The sequence below is a fragment of the Indicator indicator genome, chromosome 3, assembly GCF_027791375.1.
Source record: "Indicator indicator isolate 239-I01 chromosome 3, UM_Iind_1.1, whole genome shotgun sequence".
Taxonomy (NCBI): Eukaryota; Metazoa; Chordata; class Aves; order Piciformes; family Indicatoridae; genus Indicator; species Indicator indicator.
In genome coordinates, this window is record NC_072012.1 from 35,892,841 (window position 1) to 35,919,317 (window position 26,477).

General features: G+C 39.2%; 1 protein-coding gene across 1 annotated transcript; it reads left to right on the forward strand.

Moving 5' to 3' along the window:
• Positions 1-6,859: 6,859 nt before the first annotated feature.
• TMEM168 (transmembrane protein 168) lies at positions 6,860-24,712 on the forward strand. Its single transcript, XM_054399677.1, has 4 exons — positions 6,860-7,996; positions 17,563-17,705; positions 20,096-20,370; positions 24,092-24,712. Exons 1-4 carry the CDS (start codon positions 6,860-6,862, stop codon positions 24,637-24,639), a joined length of 2,103 nt encoding a protein of 700 aa, XP_054255652.1. The 3' UTR covers positions 24,640-24,712.
• Positions 24,713-26,477: the final 1,765 nt, after the last annotated feature.

The following is a 26,477-nucleotide window of genomic DNA, read 5'->3' on the forward strand; positions in this document are numbered from 1 at the left end:
ATCTATTATTTTTTTTTTATTAACTTGTGTGATAAATCTGTGAGGTTTTCCAGGTGAAAATGAAAAAGAAAAAGGCAATTCTACTCAGTGGTAAAAATAGAGAATTCAGTATTAGTTTAGCTTAGGTCTCCCTCTATTTAAAGATAAAGGCCAGAATTTTCAGATTTGTATGTTAGGCTGTTAAATCTGTATGTAAGTGCCTAATAAAACATGGTTTAAACTAGGTGCCATGTCATGATTTTAAAGACTGACTTCAGCACAATGGTAGAAAATGGAAGTTTCACAGCTGGTTGTGATGAAAATACACTTTACATCATATTGACATATTATGTTGTATTTATAATACAGAAGTTACCAGACAACAGTAACCAGTTAGTGATTGCTACAAAAATGAAACTTCCTCCTTCCACATAAGCTTTGCAACTGTCACATTCTGACCTACCTGTTTTTCTTTTAGAATTTCCTACCTAAAGCTGTCCTGTATTGGCCCAGCTTACACTGGACTGCAATGTTTTATTCCTTAACACAAGCTTTTCGTGTCTCCCTTAAATTTACAAATTTGCTGTTTAATCTGAATGATGTATACAAACCAAACATCCTGATGTGTGAAAAACAAAAGCAAACCACTTTTAGACATAAAAGTGTCCAAGTATCATGATTGTTTATAGAATACACCTCTAATGAAATGCACAATAGCTTCAAAATTGGTTTTCACAAAATGTTAGGGGTTGGAAGGGAACTCAAAACATCATCTAGTCCAACCCCCTGCCAGAGCAGGATGACCTAGAGTAGTGTTAAGTCAGTATGTGCAACCAGTGTTTTATCACTTCATTTTCACTAAAATATTTGTCATTATAAGCCTTTCTTCTTCCCAGTTAACTACTGACTCCAGCAGTGCTCATGTTGAAGATAAAATACTGGTGCTATAAATTAAACTGTTTATAAAAGCTTAATCTGTGTGTACTTCAAAGTGTACTTAACATTTTAACTGATACTCCTGAAAATTTATGTGCCAGCTAACATGTTGGCATTGGTTGATGCAAATTCGTTTGTGATGCACACACACAAAAACAGTAATTCAGACCAAAATTTATCCCCCAAAATGCTTAAAATAGCAACACTTCAAATTTAAGTGGTTGAGGGACCTGAGATTTGTACAGCTTGGTTTTCTTGCTGCTATGTTTGTTTTGTTTTGTTTAGGGTTCGGTTTTTGGGGTGGTTTTTTTTGTGGGTTTTTTTTTTTTTTCTTTGTTTTGGTGGTTTTTTTTTTTCCCAAGAGACAGTAGACTCTGTTGGAGGAAGAAAGTGGGATTTACAGGCTTATACCTCCCTGAACGATAAAGTGGTGATATCAGCAGTTTTTGAATATTTGGCTTTGGTGCAAGAAAAATGTTTCTGTCATATGCACATTTGAAAATTATGACTGTGCAAGAGATCTCTTGTTCTTAAGGTGCTGGAGAGGAAAAGGAGGGGGAAAACAGTGTACTTGCATTTCTGTTGTCTTTATGTCACTACTGTTTGTGAACAAAGCACATTTATTAAAGAAAAAAGAAAACCCCACACCTGAAAACCTTTTAAAAATTGTTTCTTTGGAGTATGAATGTGCATTTGCTGTCCCTGTGCAATTAATTTATGCTGAAAGCCCGCATAACAAATGCATAGTTACTTTCCTTATGGCGGAGGGGGGGGAATTTGGTTTATTTTATAAACAATTACACTGAAGGTGTTAAATTTGGTACTTCAGTTTCAGCTTCCGCATCTCAGTTGTGATGTTTGCGTTATGGAAGGGGTTTTGGAGTTCCTTCAGTTGCTCCTGTATGATGCTTTTTGCCTGCCCATTTATGATGCAGTCACTTTCTCATGCAGTTTCCCTCTTTCCAGATGTATTTAATTTCTCCTCTACTGCCCTGAAATATCTTTGCAGCACTGCTGGATGTTGGCCCTTTGAGGTCATTGCTGTATTTTTCTACACACTGATCTTGAGTATTCTGCTCTCTTACTTGACAGTGAAGGTAGAAAATGAGATGTCACAGCTGTTTTCAGTATTGCTTTCTGCAGAATCTTTCTCTCCTTTTCTGCTTCAGGGAGACTTTTCCCACTTTCTTTAAAAACGTGATTATTCTAAGTCTTTTAATTGAATCTGCAACAGGTTTTTGGTTCTTTTTCCTAGTTTGTAGATCTGTCTGAATAACTTAAAGCAGGAAAAACTGCCAAAGTTGATTTTGGAGCATCCAGCCGCTGCCAGTCAGCTCTAGTGCTTCTTGGCTAGGGTGATGAAGGGGTGGTTGTGATGAAGAAATTAGAAGAACACAGGATAGGCTGGCGCTCTAGCAGTTCAAAGAACCCCTGTGCTGCAGCTGTCAAAACTGCTTTCAAACTCCAACTACCCGTGTTTTGTCCATCTAAGCAATGGACCTACTAGCAGCCAGAATTTTCCCGATCTTGCCCATCAGCCTGCACGGGCCAATACAAAACATGCATTTCAAGGACGAAGTGTGGGTATGCTTTCTGTATCATGCAAGGGTGGTGAAAACTGGCCCTTGGGAAGCGTATCAAGTCTGAGGTCAGAGTCCTTTGTAGAGAAGGCGGCTCCTGCTCGCAAATGATGGGGAAGCTCAAAGAGCTTTCAGTCTGTCTTGCAGTCCTAAAAGAAACACAGTTTTACCTCTGCTAAGAACCAGGTGACAGTGTTTCTAAGTTCTGGTTTGTGTTTTGTTGGGGTTTTGGATTTTTTTTTTTTTTTCTTTTCCGGCGTGGGGAGGGTCTGGCCGATCGACGCAGACGCTCCCACACCGAGGACTTCGACCCCGGGTCAGGTGCAGGCCAGGCACCGGAACCCGGACGGTCGCGGCCGCGGTGGCGTTTGGGCCTTGGCGCGGCCCGTAGCTGGGACGCCGCATTCAGCTTCAACATGGCGGCAGAACTGCTTCTGGGGCAGGAAGTTTCCGGGACGCCTGTTGAGGTGAGTGCAAATGAGAGCGCTGCTGGGCCGCCTCTCTCGGGTCGGGAGCACGGCGGGGACCCGCGGCTCCATGGGACTTAGGCCGGGCTTGTGCCTGCGCAGTATGCATGGAGCGGGGCCCCCTCACTGCGGCGAGGCGGGGAGGAGGGGAGCCGGAGCGGCCCGGCGGAAAGCCCCGGGGGGACGCGGCCTCCCCGGGTAGGATCAGGTCCTGGTGGGGCTGAGGCCGGCTGCACAGAGAAGCTTCACGGGCGTGTGATGAGCCGCGGTGCACAGCAACCTCGCGGCTAGCAGCGCCCGCTCCTCGGGGCCAAATCCTGTCATTAAACTTCCTTGGCCGTTGCAGCCCAGCAACTGACGCTTCGGCCGTGTGCTCCCTATTTGTCTGACAGCGGTGATCCGTAATAGGGATTCAGCATTAACTTTTGAGAACTAACGGAATCCTTCATCTGTAAGGCCTACTGTAATAATGTGTTAGCTAAGTACGACTTTTTGCTTAAAGAAAGGTCTCAGAAGTTTTGGGTGGGTTTATGTGGTTTGGGGTTTTGTTTTAGGATTTTTTGTGGTCGTGGGTTGTTTTGTTTGTTTTTAATATGCACTAAACTGGAAGAATAAAACTGAAAGAAAGTGAGCCAGTATTTCAGATAGGCCTCACCAGGACCTAAAATCAGCTACAGTTACACTACTGAGTTTACTTTCTTAGACAAATTATGGTAAAAACTATTTTGGGAATTCTATTATTTTTAGTTCTTGGACATTTAGTATCTATAGCTAGATTTCCCGTGTTGCTTAAAACTACTGGGTGTATATACAATGTTTCTTTTGGCTCTGAATGTGATTTGCTCAGATACATAACTCAGATGTTGCAACCTGAAACTTCAAGGGCATTAATTTAAGAAACAAACACAACACCCCTCTGAGTTATCTAAACAACCAAGGTCTTAAAAGCAACGAGTAAGAAATAGCTGTGTTTTAAAAGAATAGATCAGATACTGATGTTTCTCATAAAATTGGTCTGAATTGCTGTCTTATGTTTTTGTAATAAAAAACATATATTAATCATGAAAATGTTTCAGACCGGGACCTGGGGGTGCTGGTCGATAGTAGGCTGAACATGAGCCAGCAGTGTGCCCGGGCGGCCAGGAAGGCCAATGGCATCCTGGCCTGTATCAGGAATAGTGCAGCCAGCAGGACAAGGGAGGTTATTCTTCCCCTGTACTCAGCCCTGGTCAGGCCACACCTTGAGTATTGTGTCTAGTTCTGGGCTCCTCAATTCAAGAGAGATGTTGAGGTACTAGAACATGTCCAGAGAAGGGCAATGAGGCTGGTGAGGGGTCTAGAACACAAACCCTATGAGGAGAGGCTGAGGGAGCTGGGGTTGTTTAGCCTGGAGAAGAGGAGGCTCAGGGATGACCTCATTGCTGTCTACAGCTACCTGAGGGGAGGTTGTAGGCAGGTGGGGGTTGGTCTCTTCTCCCAGGCAACCAGCAGCAGAACAAGAGGACACAGTCTCAAGTTGTGCCAGGGGAGGTATAGGCTGGATGTTAGGAGGAAGTTCTTCAAAGAGAAGGTGATTGACCATTTCTCTGATGGTGGAGTTGCCGTCACTGGAGACGTTCAAGAGGAGACTGGATGAGGCACTTAGTGCCATGGTCTAGTTGATTGCTTAGGGCTGGGTGATAGGTTGGACTGGATGATCTTGGAGGTCTTTTCCAACCTGTTTGATTCTATGATTGTATGATTCTATGTTTCTTTTCCTCTTTTCACTAAGAGGCTGACAACGTTTTGCTTAGAAAAGGCTAACGACTGGAAGTGCAGTTCAGTAGTACACCATTTTGCTAATTGGCTAGAAGGCGTAGCCAGGAAGAGAGGGTTGCATTTGCACTCTGAACTGTCATTTTGCAAATACTTTGTTCTGGAGCAGACTTTGACTTTCCGCTATGAACACACACTTTCCCCTGGCACACAGCGCAGCACGTGGGGTGGCAGCAGAGGAGCTTCTCTTTCATGTTTCTCATGATATGATGGCAGCAAAACTCCACTTGGCATGAGCTGAACCAGTCAGTAGTTTTCTGTCAGAGTGACTGCTTGCCTGCAAGGGAGCTTGCTAGTGTAACAATCCCACCGGAAAATAATTTAGCAACCACAGAAAAATTTTAAGCCAGTTAGGCAGGAGCTTCCACCCTTTGCCTACAAGCCAGCCTGCTGACTTCTCTGAGGCTCTGATGAATGTTTGTAGTATTAGCCCATTGGCTTGGAGGAGTTCCAGAAAGGCTTAGGGATTGAGATAACAGGATGGCACGGCAGATGTGTTTCAGTTTAGGAGTATTTCTATGTCAGTGCTGTGATTGGAAGGAGACAGGAAATTGTTCTTCTGTATTCATGGCTTCAATGAGAGGTAACTAGGGGCGTGTAGGGGAGGGCGTATAGGAGTTGAAATAAACAGCTCCCTGAAACAAAGTTGACTGTGGTACAAGAAACAGTGAGACTGCAGATAGTGCTATGATACTGGATATATGTAGCCTGGAATATGATAGCTAATTTTGGGCTGTGTTATCTACATGAAGTAGAAGCAAACAGAAGATTAAGAACAATAGAATGTATATTACCAAGAGAAGAAATATTATCCAGGCAACTCGGAATTAAGTTTATATGTATAAAATGTTAATAATAGTGGGTGCTATGAAAACACACAGTTGAAGTCCAAAGAATTTAAACTAGCAATAGGATGATGTAATGACTATTTGCTTTGATTATATGGTATGTATTTTATTTCAATTTTTACTGCTTAGTTCTTACAAGTAATATCTGCAGTGTTGTTAAGTCTTTAGCATAATTTGAAAAAAATATATTACCGAAATTTAGTAATTTAAGCAGTAGAACTTCCTAGGCCTAGTTTGTTTCTACACCAGTTACTCAAGTAGGTTCTGCACCATGTATCAGTCTCCAAATGAACCAAAGCTTAGGAGAAAATCAGTCAATTTACCTTTTCTTTTGTTTTTCACCAGTTTAAAAAATGAGAATTTAAAAATCAAGAGGGAATAAAGTCTAAGATTTGAGTTTCAGTCAAGTTGTCTATGCTTACACCAGCGCTATTGATAAAAGCAGTGTTCTTGACACATTGGTGGCTTGAAGAAATTAAAATGAAGGCTTTGATTATGAAAAGTATATGAAAATGTCACACTACCTTTGTGTGAAATGGAGATAGTGATAATATCCTTGTTCATTATCTGCTGCAGGTTAAGCTTGTTAACTGATTGTCAAGTTCTTTTTGTAAAATCCTGTAGCTATTTAACTACTAAAAAGAAGTCTCACAAAGCATCCTGAAAAGGTTTAGTGTAAAGTGAGAACTTATCAAATGTAATGGTGAACTGTAGCATTTGGTAAAATATATCCTTGTGGTCAAGTATGATAGTTTAAAACAATATTAAACTATTTTAGAAGGTAATGGATATCACAGGAATATTTTGGATACCCATAGACATCTAATACAGATACCTAATGGATGAGTTTTGTGGAAGAACTGATTGGGCCAGGTTGGGTTTACCTTTTTCTCTCATGCAAATAATGAACTAAAATTTATGCAGCACCTGATTTGTGTTGATTTTAATAACAGTCCCAATCTTTATCAACACACTTGGTCTTTATCATGTGTTTTGTAATTCAGATGTTAGAAATCCTTGGTGAGAAAGAATGTGTCATGTTTACGCTGTGTATGATTACAAGGAATTATTTGCCACTAAAAACATTTTTTATTTTTCTTCTAGGACTTCAGTGACTCTGGACCACTGCTAGTGAAATGATATTACAGAAGGCAGCCATTGCACTATGTTTGTTGAATGAAACCCTAATATTTACTTGCAGTCAAGCGGGTAAAACCCCCTAACTGCAGTTTACATGTGTAGGTCACTGCGTTACTGTGTTAGTCATTGTCTCTATGCAGCAATGACAAGGCTAGAAGAAGCAAACAAAGAAGTGAACATGCACTCCTCAGTCAGATATCTTGGCTATCTTGCCAGATTCAACCTACTGGTGGCCATTTGCATGGGCCTGTATGTCAGATGGGAAAAAACTGCAGATGCACTGATTTTGGTAATATTTATTCTGGGACTCTTTGTTCTTGGAATTGCCAGCATACTGTACTACTATTTTTCAATGGAAACAGCAAGTCTGAGCCTCTCCAATCTTTGGTTTGGTTTTTTGCTTGGCCTTCTCTGTTTTCTTAATGATTCTGCCTTCAAAACAGATGTGAAAGAAGAAGCTACTAAATATTTGCTCCTCTCTGCCATTGTTTTAAGAATATTATGCGCTTTGGTTGAGAGAATTTGTGGTTGTGTCCATCATCGACCGACTCTACTGACAACAGTTGAATTTTTGGAGCTAGTTGGATTTGCAATTGCCAGCACAACTATGCTGGTAGAAAAATCTATGAGCATTATTCTATTAGTCATAGCTTTGGCTGTGCTGATAATTGACTTACGTATGAAATCTTTTTTGGCAATACCAAATTTGGTAATTTTTGGAGCCATTGCGTCCCTACTGTTTTTCCCATCACTGCATATCCCCACAAATCCATTTGCCTTGGCCTGTTTCTTCAGCTGCCTGATTTCTGATCCCCTTCTCGACGTTTACTTCAGTGGACTTTCAGTTACTGAGCGATGGAAGCCCTACTTATTTCGTGGTAAATTTTGCAGAAGGCTTTCTGTCATCTTAGTTGGAGCCATCGAGCTAATCTTTTTCACTCTTGCAGCCTTTAAACTGCGTGATTTGGATCTCTGGTATTTTGTGATACCTGGCTTTTCTATTTTTGGAATTTTCTGGATGATCTGTCACGTGATTTTTTTTATAACTCTCTGGGGATTTCACACAAAACTCAATGACTGTCACAAGGTATACTATACCCACCGTGCAGAAGACAACAGCCTTGACAGAGTTATGGCATCTAAAGGAATGCGTCACTTCTGCTTAATTTCGGAGCAGCTGGTATTTTTTAGCCTTGTCGCCACGGCTGTTTTGGGGGCTGTTTCTTGGCAGGTGAGTAATAATCTCTTGATCTTGGTCTCCCTTCTGAGTGTGTTCCTGAGAATTATTGGCTCCTTAAAATTCCTGTGATGTTTGATGGTGTGCTGTGGCTCAGCAACTCAAAAGTTGGAAACCTCGGCTTCACCAGCATCCTCTTAACATTTATCACTTCGTGCTGCCTTGGCAATAGCCAGTTAAGGCAACTGGAACTTAGCAGCTTCTTGATGTTGGCAGAATGGGAAGAGTTAATGTTCCCAGAGTAAAAGAGTGTGCAAAGTATTTATCTACTTACTTACTTGTGAATTAGTTGTGCTTTTATCAAAAGTGAAAAGCATTAGAACTTCTCAGGAAATTGATTTTTTTATTGTAATAATTTAGTTTCAATCGATAATTAATTTACTGTTTATATTTCTTTCATCATGCATTTATAGTAATATATTAAGATTAGAAATACAGTTGTCTCAAACTAAAATAATTCCTGCTTCAGAAGATGTGATGTTTGCCTCATGCATTTTATGTTGAGAGGAAATAGCCTCAGGTTGCACCAGGTGAGGTTTCGGTTGGATATTAGGAAAAATTTCTTCATTGAGAGAGTGGTCAGGCACTGGAGTAGGCTACCTGAAGGAATTGATTTAGGGACCAGAACTCCAGACACTGTCTTACTGATAGAAGGAGATGCTTTAACCCTGATGGGTGGCAAACCCTGGGAACAGAGCGCAGCTAGAAGGAAAACACAGACAGGTCGGCTCCCTAGAGGCCACTGTGACCTAAGGGAGTTATGCAGGGACCTGATAACAAGAACAAAGCAAAACTTAGGACAGAGTTATGGAATCCCTTTATCTCTTGCTTGACGTTTGCTTAAGCCTTCTGGAAAATATATGCGTTCATGTGGTACTTTCTCTCTGTAGCCAATCATGAATTTACAACTGTAGTATGGACGTACCAATGACCAATTACAAGCTGCCTTCTGATATTATGTTAACCTATATAAAGAAAAAGCTTTGTACAATAAATCGACACTTGGCTTGCATCAGGCCTCGTCCCGTCTCTCCATCGCAGCAGCTACCCAGTGAGGTGGTGGAGTCACTGTCCCAGAAGCGTTCAAAAACCATGTAGACGTGGCACTTCAGGACATGGTTGAGTGGGCATAGTGGTGTTGGGTTGGTGGTTGGACTTGATCTTAAAGGTCCTTTCCAGCCTTTAGGATTGATCACAATGCCTGTTTCATCTGTTGTCAGAAAATTAAATACTTTATCAGTCCTGGCCAGAACATAATTTTATGAATGCATGCACCATTTATTATAGTGATTGCAGGAAACTGTGGGCTTTTATGTATTTTCTTTATATGTTAGGTTTCAAAATAATTTAAAAAAAGGGAAGCAATAATGCATAAGCACTCAGTTTAGTCTTTTGTAGGATATTTGGTTTTTTTCTAGAGGTTTAAGGTTTTTCTTCTTTGTAGGGGGGAATTCAAGATCTTAAGACTTTGCTTCAGAATCATTTGTTGTAGTTTTGAATCATGTGTTTCAGGTCTTACAAGCTCAACAGTAATGCAGCAAACAAACTTCTTCAGTGAATATGTGCTTTCCTTATGATGATTTATAAAGAGACAAATCAGATTGTTCCTCTTTAAAAAATAATAGTTACTGCTAAATACTTAGTGGGTTGTGATTTCAGGGGTTTGTTTGGTTTTGTTTTTAAGAAAATTTTGCTGCAGAAAACAAGAGACATCAGTGTGTGGTAGAAAGAGATCTTAGGGCTCTGTTAGATGGTTTTGCATGAAAACATCAGCTTAATGTTTATTAGTCATTGAAAAAGCAAATTAATTATTAGAAAAGGATTGGAGATACCGTTATGCCACTGTATAAATCCATAGCTTCCACATTTTGAATAACTGTGCAATTCTTACTTGCCATCCTATAGATCAGAAAACAGGCAAAGGTTTGGGGAAGGGTGATAAAATTAGTTGTAGACATAAAAGAGTTTACTTTGAGGGAATGTATGAACAGGGGTGCTTCACTCGGGAAAAATAATGAGAATATCATGAACATATAAAATATGCGTAATGTGAGAGAAAATATAAGTGTAAGAAACATTAACTGATCAATTTCAGTGCAAAAGTTGAGGGGTGTCAAGTTCATTAGAAGCAGTTGGAGTCAGGTGGGAACAGTTTTTCATACAGCACTGGGTTGGCTTTGGGGCTACACGTTGGGGCATGCTATGTGTGCCGAGTGGTTGCAGAGGCTTAGGAGGAAGCTGGACAAGTTCATGGAAACAAATTCACTGGGCTTTATGTACTATATGGTAACCACTTCTAGCTGAGGGAGTCCTTGAGCCATCAGCGGTTGGAGTACTCAGAAAACATGTGCTTGGCTCGTCCTTATAGTCTCCTAGGCATCCATTTGGCCTTCTTGGAGACAAGACATTCTTCTAGATGCAACCTAATACAACCACTCATATTCTTATACTATGGATTTTTTTAAAGTTATGTTTTCAATATATGTTTTCCTTTACATTCTTAGGAATGCCAAGTATTCCTCAGACACCAGTGCCTAAAATTCTTTGCTCATTTTAAAATTAAAACATTTTTCATATGTGAAGATTAATTAAAAATAATTAGCTCTCAGTAGAATGAGTTGAAGTGGTAAAGGCTGAAAATTTGCTAAGGGTCACTTGGAAGGTGAAGCATTTATACCTTTCCTCACTCTGAAAGGAACAAGCTTGTTTAATGATACAGCATTTGATGGCTTGAAATCACTTTTTGGTCTGCCATTTGACCTCATATACAATGAACAAAATTAACTAAAAACCTGAGATTGGAAAGGTGCTTCCTAGCAGCTATAAATAATGAGCATAGCATATATTAAAAAAAAAAGTCTAGCTCAGCTATGTCTGTTAGGTTTATATGCAAAAATCGGGTAATGGAGGGGAGGGGGTTTGTTTCATGGAAAACTCTTTTGCAGACACATTTATATATGCCTTTTAAGTGTTTTAAATAACTGTAATATCTGAATTGTATCATTCTCAAGTATGTGCAGGGTCAAGAACCAAAGAGACAGTTGTCTGCTAATTGGTGCCTGGAAGTATCCTATTTGATTTAAATGGCCAGCAAACTATCAAATCTCCTTTTGTGGAAGGGTGTTTAAGGTGAGGTCAATTAATTCATGGTTGCACACACAGTAATTCTGTGACTCACACAGAAACTGTTGAGGCTGGAAGTCCTGTTAGCCAAGGACCTTTCTTTGTGGGGAGCTTAGCCCTGGCAATAAGCAAGGGTGGAAAGTCTCTGCTCCTGTTGCTTCAGTACGTGCTTGTGAACAACTGTAGCTTCTGAAAGCAGAATCTCTCCTCAGCGGATATGCTCTAAATGTGAAGAGCAGACTCATGGGATCTGTCGGAAACTGGAGGATGAGTTCAGGAAGCACAAGAAGTATAAAAGAAATTTTTTAATGCTGTGTGCATTAAAACATAAAGTAACAGCTTTTTAGTTGGACATGTTTTATTTGGGGCATGTTCTGTGTCTGAGAATAATCCCTGCTTTGGCTGGGGTGGAAAGACGTCTTGAATTGTCAGTAGAAATACTTCAGGAAGTGTTTTGCCCCTGCCTCTATATTTGTGTGAGTAAATTTGGTCAGACCTATAGTACTCTTTTAACTCTAACTTAACTCATTTCAACAATTACTCACATGCCTGTCTGTGTTAAGGCTCTGGGATGGGACAACATCCAGCTGAAGTCATGCAAATGGCTCAAGTATTACTTCCTTCAGAAGCCAATAAAATGATGAAAAAATTGGAGATGAAGGTCCTGAAATATGCAGGCTAAGGTCTTGGAAAGATCTGGCAGACTCTTTTTCTCAAAACTCAAAATCAGATTTTGTTAATTGCTCTATAGCAAGGTAACTACAGGTTTTCTGAATTACTGGTCAAAGAGAGTTATTATCCCTGGAAGACCTGTATTTAATATCACTGAGAGAAAAATTAACTGTGTCAGAGACAAGTAAAGTAATGGAATGAAGTACTTTCAGTACATTATTCTTGTACTTAGTGGATTTTATGGGTTAGTAAAATAATAGTACTCATTATATGCTTGAGTACTTGTACTTTAATGACCAGTATTACTGAACTCAAATTTTTCATAGAAGAAAATTCACTTTACGTATGAGTAATTCCATGTACTATACTATAGTATAGTATATAGTATAGTATACATACAATACTATATGTATGAGTAATGGGGAGAGTTAGTGATTTTGTAGTCTTGTTTGTGGTGTGATTGCATGGTGTCTCTTGAAAGCTCAGTTTCCAATGCCTTAATAAAATTGAAGATAATGACTTTTAAAACATCTCTAAAAACAAGATTGTTTTTTCCTGAATAGTAAGAAAATTTTTAAGCAATATCTATATTTACTTGCACATAGTTTTGCTAACAGCACAAACTAATTTTGAATGCAAATTGTATCCTGGTTTTCTCCTTCACTTTCCCCTGCTTTTCTTTCTGGCCTGTATTTTTAAAATCCAGCTCTCCTCAAGCTTTGCTTGTCCAGTTTAATTTTCTTTTTTCTCTTTTTTCTGCCAGAGACCCTGCTATATCTTCTGGCCTCTCTCTATGTTTTCTCAAATAGCCATGCTATTTCTGCCTTTTTTTTTTTCCTCTGTCTGTCTGGATATCTGTAGTTGCCCCTTTTCCTCGCTGTCAGTTTTTCCCCTCTTTGCCTACTTGACTTGCATATCTGTGTCTCACTGTTTATCAACTCATCTGTTCAGTTTCTTTTGTAATACGTTTATTCCCTCTTTTTCAACTGTTTCATCATCACTTTAAGATGGATCCTAAATCCCCCTTGCTCACTGCTCATAATTTCTTTTCAAACTCACTGTTTATTTTTGCTGCCCATCTTCCTCTGTGGTAGATGCTCATCCCTCCTTGGCTCTCTCCCTGCCCAGTCCTGTCCCAAGGGCTACATCAGGTTGCCTGCTCACTTGCACAGTGGCAGCAAACCTTGCTGCTGTCACCCCCACTTCCAGAGGCCTTAGATCATGAAGGGGATCTCTGTTGACAAGATAAAGAAAGCATTCCTTGTTAGTCTAAAGCATCTGATCTATGTGTTAAACTTGTTGTTGAAGTCTCGCTAATTTCACAATTCAAATATTGTTATTTAAAAAAAAAAATCAGAAATTCATTTAGTATGCTTTTCCATTGACAACCACTTCTGGGTTTGGATAATGGATAAGGGCATCATTTTTGCTTACAAAGACATTTTTGTAAGCCTCCTCAGCTGTCGGTCTGTTGCATATAATCCTGGACAGCCTGCTGTAGGTGGCCTTCCTTGAGCTGGGGGCTGGATCAAGCACTTTCCAGAAACCCCTTCCAACCTCAATAATTTGGTGTGATCCCGTGATCATCTTAGTTGTCATATTTTTTGGAATTTTTTTCTGATTTATATCAGAAAGGCTCTTTTGTAGATCTTTCTACCTGGCTTTCAATTTAAGCTTATATATTTGTGGTTGTTTTGGTTTTTTTATTTTTTTTTCTCATTATTTTCATCATCAACATGTCAGTAATACTTCATTCTTAAATACAGTTACAGAATTGTTCTACTTTCAACAGTGGTTTAGTCCTTGGTACAAGAGTTGTCCTATCCATGAATATGAAATTGTAAAATACCTCTAAATTTTTCAGGTATTTTAACAGTGAATCTCACTCATCTTTTGTTGTCTGTCATTTCAGTCACCAGAGGCAAGAATTGTTTAATTTTTTCAACTTCTGCATTATTTGAAATGAGAACACAGCATTTCCTAAGTATTCCTTTAGAAGAACACAGACAAAGGCAAAAACCCCACAAAGATAAACAGATAAAATGGTTTCTCGTGTTGTCACTGGGACTGCCAAGATGGTCTGTTTGCTTTTTGAGCAGTGTGTCTGGAATCAGTGAGCACTCAGAGTAAAGGCATGTACTGCAGGCTGAGATTGCCAGTGCACTCAAAACCAGACTGAAAATGAATTGAGCAGATGAAAGATCAGCATCCCTTTCTGTCTACGCATCTATGGCCATCTGCTCCATTAAGGACCAGTCATCAAATTCTTTGGATTTAGTAAAGCACTGACAGTCTGCACCTGGCATCTTAGCTGTTACCTTAGAAGCAGAACCTCTCATCAGATTTAGTGTCATTACTACCTTAATTAGATATTCTTCTTTGCTATTTCAAGTTCTTATAGTTTAGGTATTTTTAAATGCTACTGGCTGGTTTTTTTTTCGCAGCACTGAATTAAAGTATTTGTTATCTTATTACAGAGTTGCTCTAAACATCATGAATCATTCTTATATTTGTTAGTGATCTTCTAAATCAAAACTGTTAAAAAAGTGTTGATAGCAAGTGTCAGCATCTTTACAGTAGATAGATGTCTATAAATATAAAATATCAATGCTAACAGTACTTTCATCCTCCATGATATAAAATGACCACTAAGTAAAGGCAAAATTGAAACTTCAGATGGATCTGAGCTTATTCATAACACAGTAGAGCATATTTCCCATTCCTGTTTAATACCTGGCAAAAACTTAAAGCAGGATGCAGAGCAAGATATATTGCTGAGAGGATCTTTATCTCTCCCAAGTACTTGTGAATTTTCTTCCCCAGGACCTTCGTATTACTAAGAAGACTTTCAATAAACAATGATTTTCCAGTAGGTGGACCCAATCAGAAGTTTGGTGAAAACTATTAATCTTTGTGATAATCTTGAGTTGTGTTTTTGCACAACACTGTGGCCTTCATAACTTGCAAGTTGGGGACTGGAGAAATGCAGGGAGTGCTTAGAACAGCATGACAATTGTGGGGTTTTATTTTGTAATATGTTCGCTATGATCAAAACACTAATGCAGCATAGGAGCAGTTTGTTCTAACAATATCCTAAAAAGTTGTAGTTATATTTTATATTTGCGTATGATGGAGAAGCTACATTTGCCATCAAAATGTATCTTAATACTGCCCAGCCCATGCATTCAGTTTTTTCAAGGTTCAGAAAATCCTCTAATTGATTATGGATAGGAAGTTTTTTCAGACAAGCCCTTCAATTTCTGCAGGATCCATATCTTCCTGCTTTTTTGTTAACTGAAAACAAGTTATCCTTCTTGTATCCAGAATTGCAAAAGTCAGTCTCCAAATATTTATTTTTTCAGCTAGAGAGGTCTACTGCTTCATCAGTGTCTCATATTTTGCAAGGTTTCTACAGAGCAAAAACTAACCAAATCTCTGTAAGTTTTTATTGGTGATGCTTTGAGTCTCATCCATTTTCAGAGTGCCTTTGGGAAACTGAGCAACAAAACTGGGCAATTCCTGCTTATACATTTGAAACAAAAGTTACATTGTCTCAGTTACAGAACATTTGGGTTTTTTCTCCTTATTGACAACAAATCAAATTGAGGTTGTACCATAATTGTTACAGCGTTTTCAGCTTTCATGTCTTCCGGAGTTTTCAAGTAATTGTATGGATTTGGGGGAGATTACTCTGATAATCCTTATTCTCTGACACAAAACTTGAGAATCACTATGTGAATGCTTCTCTGCACTTGTCCTAAATACATTCCATCTGCTCACTCAGTCATGGATCCTGAATGAGTTTAGGCATGATTGGAATGGGGAAAGGAATATAGATAATCATCTGGAATGATGCAAAGTGCCTCCTGAGGTAGCTAAGAAAATTATGGATATAAAAGTGATTGTGAACCTCCTATAAGTATGCTGCATAGGCATGCATTGCTTCTTGTGGGTTCAAATTATTAGCACCAAAACATCAAATTACGTTACACCAGGTGAAGTCTGATTGTAGTGTTAACACCAGTGTTACCACCTGTTGATGGACTGAACTGGTTCTGTAGGAAGTCAATGAGCACATTAATAGCACTTTGGTGATAAGCCATGCAGGGCTGTGGGTAAAGAGAAGCTCTCCATGGTGGTTCTGTATCATGGTTTGATGTTTGCTCAATGTCATGTCCTTGAGACTAGAAGCTAAAGAAATAAACTTTTCAGCTGTCCTGAATTGGATAAAATATCGTAGGAGCTGGATGTAGTTTTATAGTGACTTCACGTTTGCGCCTGAGAATAATGCTATTAATTAACAAGAACCAGTTATTTGGTAATAGTGCTATCAATTAATAATGCTATCAGCTAGTTATCAGTTAATATCCAATTCTGATGTTTGTTTGTGTTTAGAAGTATTACTGTCACCATTTCAAAGGCACATAGGTCAGAAATATGTCGGGACACTTGAAAAATGGGACAAGTAGCAGTGTTCTTCATTAGGGCAGGAAGCACATTAGCTGGGTAAAGCTGTTCTTTCAGACTAAGTAATGTAATATTTATGTGTTGAAAAACTGAATATATTTGAGTTGGTGCCATGTGCCAAGAAGAGCTGAGTTGGTTTAGGTGTCTTTTTTGTTCACTTTCCATAGTCTTAATAGCTTAGTCTATGTGTTAATCTGAACTACCAGTCCTTATCAGTCACTGAGTATTAAACAATAAGGCAGTATCCAGATTTTTTAAAAAAACATCAATATTGTAGATTTATGCAAAGAAAACAACTGAAAATAGATGTGGTCAGAAGCCACAGGACTCTTCTCAAGACAGAAATCTGTATCCATAAATTTATTTCCTTTGCTATATAACAAACATTAATATTTAATAACTGCACCATGGATATTAAAATTCTTGGTTAATTATGCATTATAATACTGTTTCTACCTTTCCTAAAGCATTTCATGCCTCATTTAAACCCATTCACATCATATTAAAAAAAATTAAAATGAACCTGTTCTGTCTCTCACTGACAGCTGGCATTTCAAAGTCCATTTTTATTTTACTAATACTATTGGCTGAGTCTTAACTTTTGAAACTTCTTGGATTTTTTACAGAAACCATCTATATAGCAGTGAGTGTAATCTTTTCCAAAATTGCTTTTTTCCTACACAACAGGAAAGCTCACTGTAGGGTATTAGCTGTGTGAATGCTGCAAAGTGCTGTAGTGGATGTCCCTTCTCATCTGATATTTATGTAGCTGATAAAGAATTGTCTTTTTAATTGCAATAATGTTCATAAATGTTCTCAGGAGTCATCTTTTGTGTGATACATAATATTCCAGCAAGAATATTTTTAAAACTCTTGTCATTAAAAAGCAAGAATAGTTCAATTTCTATTTTTAATGATGCAATATAGTATGCATAATAACCTGTGTTGTACTTTACTTTCCCACTCTGCAGATATTTACAGAGATTTGATGGCATTTTATTTTCCTGCTTAAATAGGAAAGCTAAGCTATGATCAGAGCTTTCCAAGTTAAGTCCTGTGCTGTTGGTGTTTTTAGATGCATTCCATTTAGAAGAGTGACCCCTGCTCTACCAGCCACTTTCTCCTCAAGCCTTTCATTTGCCTTTAGAGTGCTTCACCATGTAATATGTATAATAGGCATAATAATTTTGTTTCAGGACCCAACTGAATCTGATCAAACACAGGGCATTATTTATAAAACCGTAACCAACAGATAGGCAGGATTTTTCATGCAATACCTAAATCTGTTTTCTTTTCAGCCAACCAACGGGATCTTCATGAGTGCATTTCTCATCGTTCTGCCTCTGGAGTCCATGGCTCATGGGCTTTTCCATGAGCTGGGAAACTGCTTGGGAGGAACGTGTGTTGGATATGCCGTTGTGATTCCCACCAACTTTTGCAGGTATAATTACCATGTATTTTAACTTCACAGTAGTGTAAATGTAGAGGCAATGCAGTGCCGTTGCTCATATTTTTCAATAATTAAATACTAATTTAAATAATAGATTTTTTTTTTTCTTTTGCTCATACTCAGCAATTACAACTCCACCTTTTTATATGTATTTATATTAATTTTAGAAAGCCAACAAATGTTTTATGCATAGGCAGTTTCCACAGTCCATAACTCAGACAAAGGAGGATTGGGGCATTTGACTAAATGCAGATATTTCATATGAGGGGATTTAATCAACCAAACAGATCACTTCAAAACAGTTTTGAATTCTAGTAAATGAGATAGTGTCTACATTTAAAGGTTATTGAAATTCAGTTCGTGAGTGGACTACATGTCAGTTACTGGTATTGTGAATTTGCAGCTTATTTTTGTTCCAATGTAAATGTTACTGTATGAGAAATACTGCAAGGTGGAGGGATTGTACTATTATTATTTGCCCATCTGTGTTTTTTCTTCCAGGCTTTAAGCTTGCAGATGTTACTTTAGTCATATAATTAAAATTGTGCGTACATATATTTTTTGTAAATGATAAACAAGAACTGTGTAAGTTTACATATTTGAGTTACAAGAGAAACAGAATAGTAAGTTGAAATGCGAGGCTTAAAACTAGATTTGCCTAATTTTATGAAAACTGCCCAACTTGAGTATGTGTAGTGGATTGAGTGAATAAGGTAAAACAAAGAAGCAAAGGTAAAAAAAAAAAAAAAAAAGCAAAGAAACAGAAGTTAGTATGCTGGTGTTGAATAGTATAAAATACTAAATTTTCTGAGCTTCTGATCTACAGTCTTCAACTGTGTACCCTTAATATATCTGATTATTAGAATCATAGAATCATTACTGTCTCCCATAACATCCTCATAGAAAAGATCAGGAGATGTGGCATAGATGGTTGGTCAGTGAGGTGGATTGCAAACTGGTTCCACAACAGAGTTCAGAGGGTTGTCATCCATGGCACAGAGTTGACTTGGAGGCCTGTGGCAAGTGGTGCTCCCCAGGGATTGGTACTATGTCCAGTTTCGTTCAATATCTGTATCAACAACCTGGACGAGGGCATTGAGAGTACCCTCAGCAAGTTCCTGATGATACAAAACTGGGAGGGGTTGGCTGACACCTGTCAGGCTGTGCAGCCATCCAACGTGACCTGGACAGGCTGAGAGCTGGGTGCAGCAAACCTCATGAAGTTCAATAAGGACAAGTGCAGGGTCCTACATGTGGGGAGAAATAACAACAGGCACCAGGACAGGTTAGGGGCTGCCCTGCTGGAAAGCAGCTCCACAGAGAAGACCTTGGAGTGCTGGTGGACAGCAAGTTCTCCATGGAACAACAATGTGCTCTTGTGGCCAAGAAAGCCAGTGGGATCCTGGGATGCATCAAGAAAGGTGTGTCCAGCAGGGCTAGGGAAGTTCTTCTACCTCTCTGCTCTGCCCTGGTGAGACCACACCTGGAATACTGTATCCAGTTTTGGGCTCCCCAGTTCAAGAAAGACAGAGACCTGCAGAAGAGAATCCAACAGAGAGCCATGAGGATGATTAGGGGACTTGAGCATCTCCCCTATAAGAGAGACTGAGAGCCCTGGGGCTATTTAGTCTGGAGAAGAGAAGACTGAGAGGGGATCTGATCAATGTCTATCAATATCTGAGGGGTGGGTGTCAAATGGAGGTGGCCAGGCTCTTTTCAGTGGTTCACAGTGATAAGACAAGTTCAAACTAGAACATAGAAGATTTCACCTCAACATGAGGAGAAAATTATTTACAGTGAGGGTGATGGAACACTGGAACAGGCTCCCCAGGGGGGTTGTGGAGTCTCCTTCTCTGAAGACTTTCAAAACCCAGTTGGATGTGTTCCTGTATGGACTATCCTAAGTGATCCTGCTCTGGCAGGAGGGTTGGACCTGATGATCTCTTGAGGTCCCTTCCAACCTCTAACGTACTGTGATACTGTGACCTGAGCTTTAGTTCCATCCAATTTAGGACCTGACAGAACTAAACTGCCTTATTAACAAAGCTCAATTCTGTCAGTGTGTTCACTTGCTGAGACAAACTGTAATGACCATATCTTTGATATAGCTGTAGTAATGGAACATTTGACTTCATTAAGGCAGATGAGGTGGTACAAAATTTAATTAGGCAGAAGTGAAGAACTGTGACAGAAGGGAGGGGGAGATAATGGTCTCACTCAAATTCCAGTATTTTGATTTGCTTATCAACTGTACATTTCAAGTCAATTTCCTACTACATAGCAGAGAAAATATGCACAGGGGAAAAATCCCCAGTTGCCAAAAGTCCCCTAAGCATGAAATAATTACAAATCATAATCACAGCTGTTTTTCTTCTTTTTAGTCCTGATGGTCAACCAACTCTTCTTCCACCTGAGCACGTGCAAGAGTTAAATCTGAGGTCTACTGGCATGCTTAATGCTATCCAAAGATTTTTTGCATATCACATGATTGAGACATATGGTTGTGACTACTCTACAAGCGGACTGACCTTTGATACCCTTCACTCCAAGATCAAGTCTTTTCTTGAACTTCGGACAGCAGATGGACCCAGACATGATACCTACATTTTATATTACAGTGGTCACTCACACAGCACTGGCGAATGGGCACTGGCAGGTTTGGAGATGTCTTTATTAATAGTTTTGGTATTCATAAACTTTGCAAGTAAATTAAATCTTTCTTTAAGAAAATCATACTGTATTGCAAATACTTGGGAATTTTGGTCATCCTCAGTATATGATAGTCCAGAATGGTGAAGAGTCATCAGTTGTTGGAGAACAGGTTTGTATAAGCTGCTGGCAGAAAAGGAAGAAGAGGAAGGGTCATGTACAAGGAATCATCAAAACAGGCAAGGTTGCAGGCTGGCTACCTCTGCTAGCGGAGAGGAGGGAGAAGTGCAGAAAGCCCTGTGTAGCCTCAAGACTACAAAGTCCTATATAAAGGGACAGTTTAATGCCTTGTCATATGATTGGCATTCACTTCAATGTTTCCTCTCTTTCTGGCCCATTTTTGATCTCTTTATCAGTTGTACCTCAACTGTATTCTTTGATAAACCTACTCAAGTTTTCAAATCATTGGTAGGTTTAGCCTTGCTCTCCTTCTGTATGGAACTGGGCTTCTGAGGTTACTGTGTGCAAGATTAGAATGTTGTAATAAAGACATTGAAAATTACCAACTTTTTTATTTTCTGGGACAAAACTGATTCCCTTGGATACCATTCTGCCTGTGAGCTCCTGGCTTTTGGTCAGCAGGGTCTCTCCAAGGATATGTGCTCTTGCACAATGTAGACAGATTTGAGCTTTGCATGTGGTCATGCTGAAATGTTCAGTTGCAGGTCAGTTTTCATCTGAAGGCCTGTTTCAGTGCTGAGGAACAATATTAGCTCAGGTCTCTTCTACAGGAAGCTGTACTCTAATTACAGTCTGTCTTCATTTTTAGGATAAGGGCCAAGGTAACCCTTAAAATAAAGTTTCTGTGCCAAAAAGTACAGTGTGTAAATGCAGTGTTGTTCAGCTGTCTTGACAAAGCCCCTTGGTGTCAAGTGACAGGACTAGAGGAAATGGTTTCCAGCTGCACCAGGGGAGGGTTAGGCTGGACGTTAGGAAATATTTCTTCACTGAGAGGGTTATCAAACATTGGAATTGTCTGCCCAAGGCAGTAGTGGAGTCACCATCCCTGGAGGTGTTTATGCAGCGTGTGCACCCGGTACTTAGGGGCATGCTTTAGTATTGACCCTTCAATGCTGAGCTGAAGGTTGGACTGGATGTCTTTGAGATCTCTTCCAACCAGATGTATTCTGTGATCTTCAGTTACTGATGGAAATACATGTAGTCACATAAAAGAGAGGAACAGGCAGCTGTCATGTCTTGCATCCTTTTTGAACATTAATTTTAGATAAATCACAGAGTGTAACCTGGTACTTTCCAGATAGCACTGCTCCAGAATGTGACTCAAAGTATAAATGGAAAAGATACAGGCTGTTTGATTTTGTAATTGTACCAGCTCCAGAAATGTGTACTGTCCTCTGAAAGTCCAGGAAAGGATGAACAGAGATGGCAGCAGTGAAAGATAACATTCAGATCTAATAGAAAAAGTAGCATCTTACTGCTGGCTTATGCTCTAGTACAGTCACAGTGTAGCCTTCGCTTTGTAGTGACATCTTATAAAGGAGACTTATGGAATTTATTAGTTTACTAAAGATACTTCTCTGTTGTTGGAAGCTGAGATGGAACACAGTGGTATATAAAAGAAACTGTTAACTAGTCATGCATAAAGTATGAGCAGTCAAGCGACCTGGGAGGTCATGTTCTCTGAGTGAAGGCAAAGGCAAGAACTGAGCTAATGAAGCTTTGTTCAAACTGTCAGCTTAACTGCCAAAGACACCTGCCAAAGAGCCAGATGTGGCCAGACACATGGATTCCTTACACAGCTTGTACTGGCTGATAAGTCTATATGTTTGAGATCAGTAGGGTTAGAAGCTAAGTATGTGTGTGTTTGTGTATGAAGGATGAGATGGTTTTCTTTGGCCAGTTTATCTAGTACTATTTTGAAATCACCTGCACCCCCACCTAGGTATGCTAAAATCAAGTTCATTTATAAGCCTTTAAAATGGGGACAAATACAGAAATTTTTGCTGCAAATTGACACAAAAGGCTTACCTAGAAAGGGGGAAATGCTTCTATATAAATAATTGGTGTAAAGAACTATAGAAATTCAGGGATAATGTGCCACAAGCAGGCATTGCTGTAGGTTTGTATATTAAGATTTTCTTTGGTACTAAATTTTCCAGGTTTGCATCTTTTTGAAAAAGTTGTAGCCCTGTAATTCCTTTTTAATTGTGACAGCACACTTGGAGCTCTAAAACTTGGAGCTATTAATTTAAAGCACTTCTTTGTCACCCCTTACAGGCAGAAATGTAAGTGCTGAAATGTGCAGCTATTCTGTTTGAGGTTCATCTGTGCAATTAAATTCCTACTAACCAGATTTTAAACACTGCTAAATGTACTTATACTTCACAATGAAGATTAGTATGGAATTAACATAGTTATTTTAAATTACATTTATTTACCTTTCTTCTGAAAGTCTTAATTTTTTTTTAAGTTGACATTTTCAAACTAGTTTTATTGTAAATCTTTATCATAGCTCCAGCCTGCCAACACCTAGACATACCAGTTCTTCACTTGAGAAAGCAGTCAGCTTTTCAAAGTTAGATAGATCCTGCAGTATCCATTATGCTCAAGCAGAAGGGCTTTCCCCTACATGTGACCTGGTTTAGTTAGTCTGTCAGAGCATTGCTGGAGCAAGAGCTGAGATGGAACATGAAAAGTTGGATGACAGTTGCAAATATTTTCTGAGCAGATAAATACTGTGGAAAAAATCCTGTGAGATTTTTGCTTCATTGAGTTGTAAGTCCACACCAATTTTAATTTCTTGAAGCTCTGAAGACAACTGTGTCTATAAAGTGAATCTCTCAGTTTCTGGTCACATCAAGCCAAAGTGATGGTGGTGCCTGTAGTTGGGGCTTTCTTGCGCTTCAAAAATGTTAGCATGTGTTTTGTTCCAAAGTGCTTGCTTTTCCTTAAAAGAGGAGTCCTTAATATTGGTAAAAACACATTTAGAAGATTTTTTTTTTCCTTAAAATTATTGAAGTCTGTTTCAAGTTTTTATAGAATCAGAGTGGTTTGAGTTGGAAGAGACTTTTAAAGGTCGTCTAGTCCAACTCCAGGGACATCTTTAACTAGATTAGGTTTCTTTTTTCTTTTCTCTTTTTCCTTTTGCTTTCTATTTTGTTTAGCTATTTCTAGATTTCTTCAGTAGGGTGTAGTTTGTTTTACTCTGTGAGGGAATAGACAAATGAAAGGTGAGTTAATGGCCTCACCTGCTACAGCAAGGCAGGTGGAATCCATTAATACCTCTCTGGAGTTCAGCAACACCTACAAACCAGCACCAGAACAAGAGGACACAGTCTCAAGCTGCGCCAGGGGAGGTTTAGGCTGGAGGTGAGGAGAAAGTTCTTCACAGAGAAAGTGGTTGGCCATTGGAATGGGCTGCCCAGGGAGGTGGTGGAGTCGCCATCACTGGAGGTGTTCAAGAGGGATTGGACGTGGCACTTGGTGCCATGGTTTAGATAGTCATGAGGTTTAGGGTGACAGGTTGGACTCGATGATCCTTGAGGTCTCTTCCAGCCTTCTTGATTCTATTCTATTCTATTCTATTCTAAACCAGAAGGATCAGTTGGAAACTTCTGTTATATCTGTCCAGGTTTTTAAACTCACAGTTTCTGTAGAGGTTTCTGTTTCTTCTTTCTAATATTAAATCTTTTTTTTTCTTGTGGTAGGGGGTGATGCTTTACGACTTGACACGCTGTTGGAGTGGTGGAGAGAAAAGAATGGCACTTTTTGTTCCCGACTCATCATCGTTTTAGACTGTGAGAACTCTCAGCCTTGGGTTAAAGAAGTAAGAAAAGTCAATGACCAGTATGTTGCTGTGCAAGGAGCAGAAATGGCCAGAGTCGTAGATGTCGAGGAAGCAGACCCTCCACAGCTTGGTGACTTCACCAGGCAATGGGTTGAGTATAACTGTAATCCTGACAGCAACATCAGCTGGTCTGAAAAGGGCCGTACGGTGAAAGCGGTGTATGGTGTGTCAAAGCGTTGGAGTGACTACACCTTGCACTTGCCAACGGGAAGCGACGTTACCAAACACTGGATGATGTACTTCCCACGCATCACCTATCCATTGGTACATTTGGCAAACTGGTTTTGTGGTCTCAATCTCTTCTGGGTCTGTAAAGCATGCTTTAGGTGTTTGAAAAGACTGAAAATGAGTTGGTTTCTTCCCACGGTGCTGGACACAGGACAAGGTTTCAAACTTGTAAAATCCTAATTAGCAACCAAAGAGAAAATTAAGTGAGAGCTCTGGGAACATTCTCACTGTACTGTACTTGCAAATTTTTATATGACTGTTTTTCTCAGAAAAAGTCTACTACACTCACTTTATTCAGCTCTTTTGAGCAGCTATAGTATATGCAACAGTTAGAAACTGCCACCTTAAACAAAAGAGGGTAGGACTGTGATATTTGAGGTTTGTTACTGGTCTATATGTACATATGTAAGAGACATGTAATCTGACCATGCTTCTTGGAGACAGTTCACATGTTCATATGCATTGTATAGAGCAGCCTTTAAGAGCCACTAGTTGGATGGACAGCAGCTTCTGTGAACGTTACAGCATGCTTATTTGTCATTTATATCCACTATAAGATTCAAATACAGCAAAGGAACCAAACTAATACTCATATCAGTTTATATATCCTTGAAATTTCATGGTGAGGTGAAAAGTATTATAAAACAACACTGAACAAAAAAAAAAAATAGAAGAATGGATAACTATTGTAGGTAAGTAACTACCAAGAATCTTTAGTTTTGTTTGCATTTACATCTTTAGCCCCTGCCTCAGTTCTGTGCTGCCAACAGTGGAAATTTGCCACAGAAAACAAGGAAATCAGACAATCCTCTAATGCTCTGATGCTGCTGAGACAGTGTTTTCCGAAGTGCAGTTCACTTTCAATCTTGCTGGTGATCCTGGTTTGGGTTTTTTTTCCCATAAAATTGATTCATATATGAAATAAAAAGTGCACTAAGAGTGTTTCCTTCACCTGTTACAGTAATTTGGTCTTTTCCAGCCTCTTATTAGTTTGTATTTTCAAAATCTTCCCTGAAGAAAAATAAAACCAACAAAACCTGAGGAATTTTACAAAACAATCCTTAGATAAAAAGTGGAAATACAAGTGTTGCCTTGCTTGCATCTTTGTATGAAGTCTTTGCTGTGCCTAAGATGTTTCTGTGAAATGCAAAGTACAGGGTTGGGCTGATAACTTCATTATCTATTAAATTCCCAAGCAAAGTTTATCATAAAAAATGGACCATTCTCTTAGGACAGGAAAGAATTCTGTGTCCCTCAACTCTGTTCTCTCAGCCACAAGGTCCTAATCTTAATCCTTCCATGTACAGAGACGGATGGTACTCTAGAAATCCTGTCACAGTCCTTCCTCTTCAGTCAGATTTTATTTTCTCAAGTACAGAAAATAAGGAAGGAAACAACTAATCAGGTAGATCAGTACAATTTTTTTGTGGGGTTTTGGTGTAGGCATGTGCAATTCAGTAGGTCTAGAGTTTACTTCTTTCTGTTTCCATTAGTATTTAAATAAAAATGTTAGGCATTAGCTGATATTTGTCTAAAATGCAATTTTTTTTTAATATAAATACATTAAAATACTACAGGAGTGCTTTTAAGTCTTTGCCATCAAGGGGTTTTCTAATTGTATTTGAACTTTTCAGCCAGCTAAGTTAGAGAATCTTCTAACACTGATACCCGTTAGTAACTCCTGAAAACGTGTGATGAATTCATGAGATCTGCAATAACCAGAGTAATTTGCACCCACTGACTTCAAAATGGTAATTTTGTGGGTCTTATAAGTGACATCCCCTAAGTTTCATCATTATTATGTGTTACATAACTTCGTTTACCAAAACACCACCCACCACCCTGCTTTGCTTTTCTCATTCCCCTTCCATAAAGTGGAGAGGATGAAGAAATGAGAGATGAGGGAGGGTAGCCTACCAAGAGTCAGTTCCATTTGGTCTTCCCTAGGTGAATGCCATGATGGCAGCTATGTGGAAGATTAAAGAGGTAGTTGTAAGGACAGAGGTTAGTCACACCAT

Excerpts from the sequence above, each read along its gene's own strand:
- TMEM168 (XM_054399677.1), top strand. The coding sequence starts at position 6,860 with ATGTGTAGGTCACTGCGTTACTGTGTTAGTCATTGTCTCTATGCAGCA. Across the intron at positions 7,997-17,562 it reads TGGGGGCTGTTTCTTGGCAG|CCAACCAACGGGATCTTCAT; the intron begins GTGAGTAATAAT and ends TTTTCTTTTCAG. Across the intron at positions 20,371-24,091 it reads TGGCGAATGGGCACTGGCAG|GGGGTGATGCTTTACGACTT; the intron begins GTTTGGAGATGT and ends TTCTTGTGGTAG.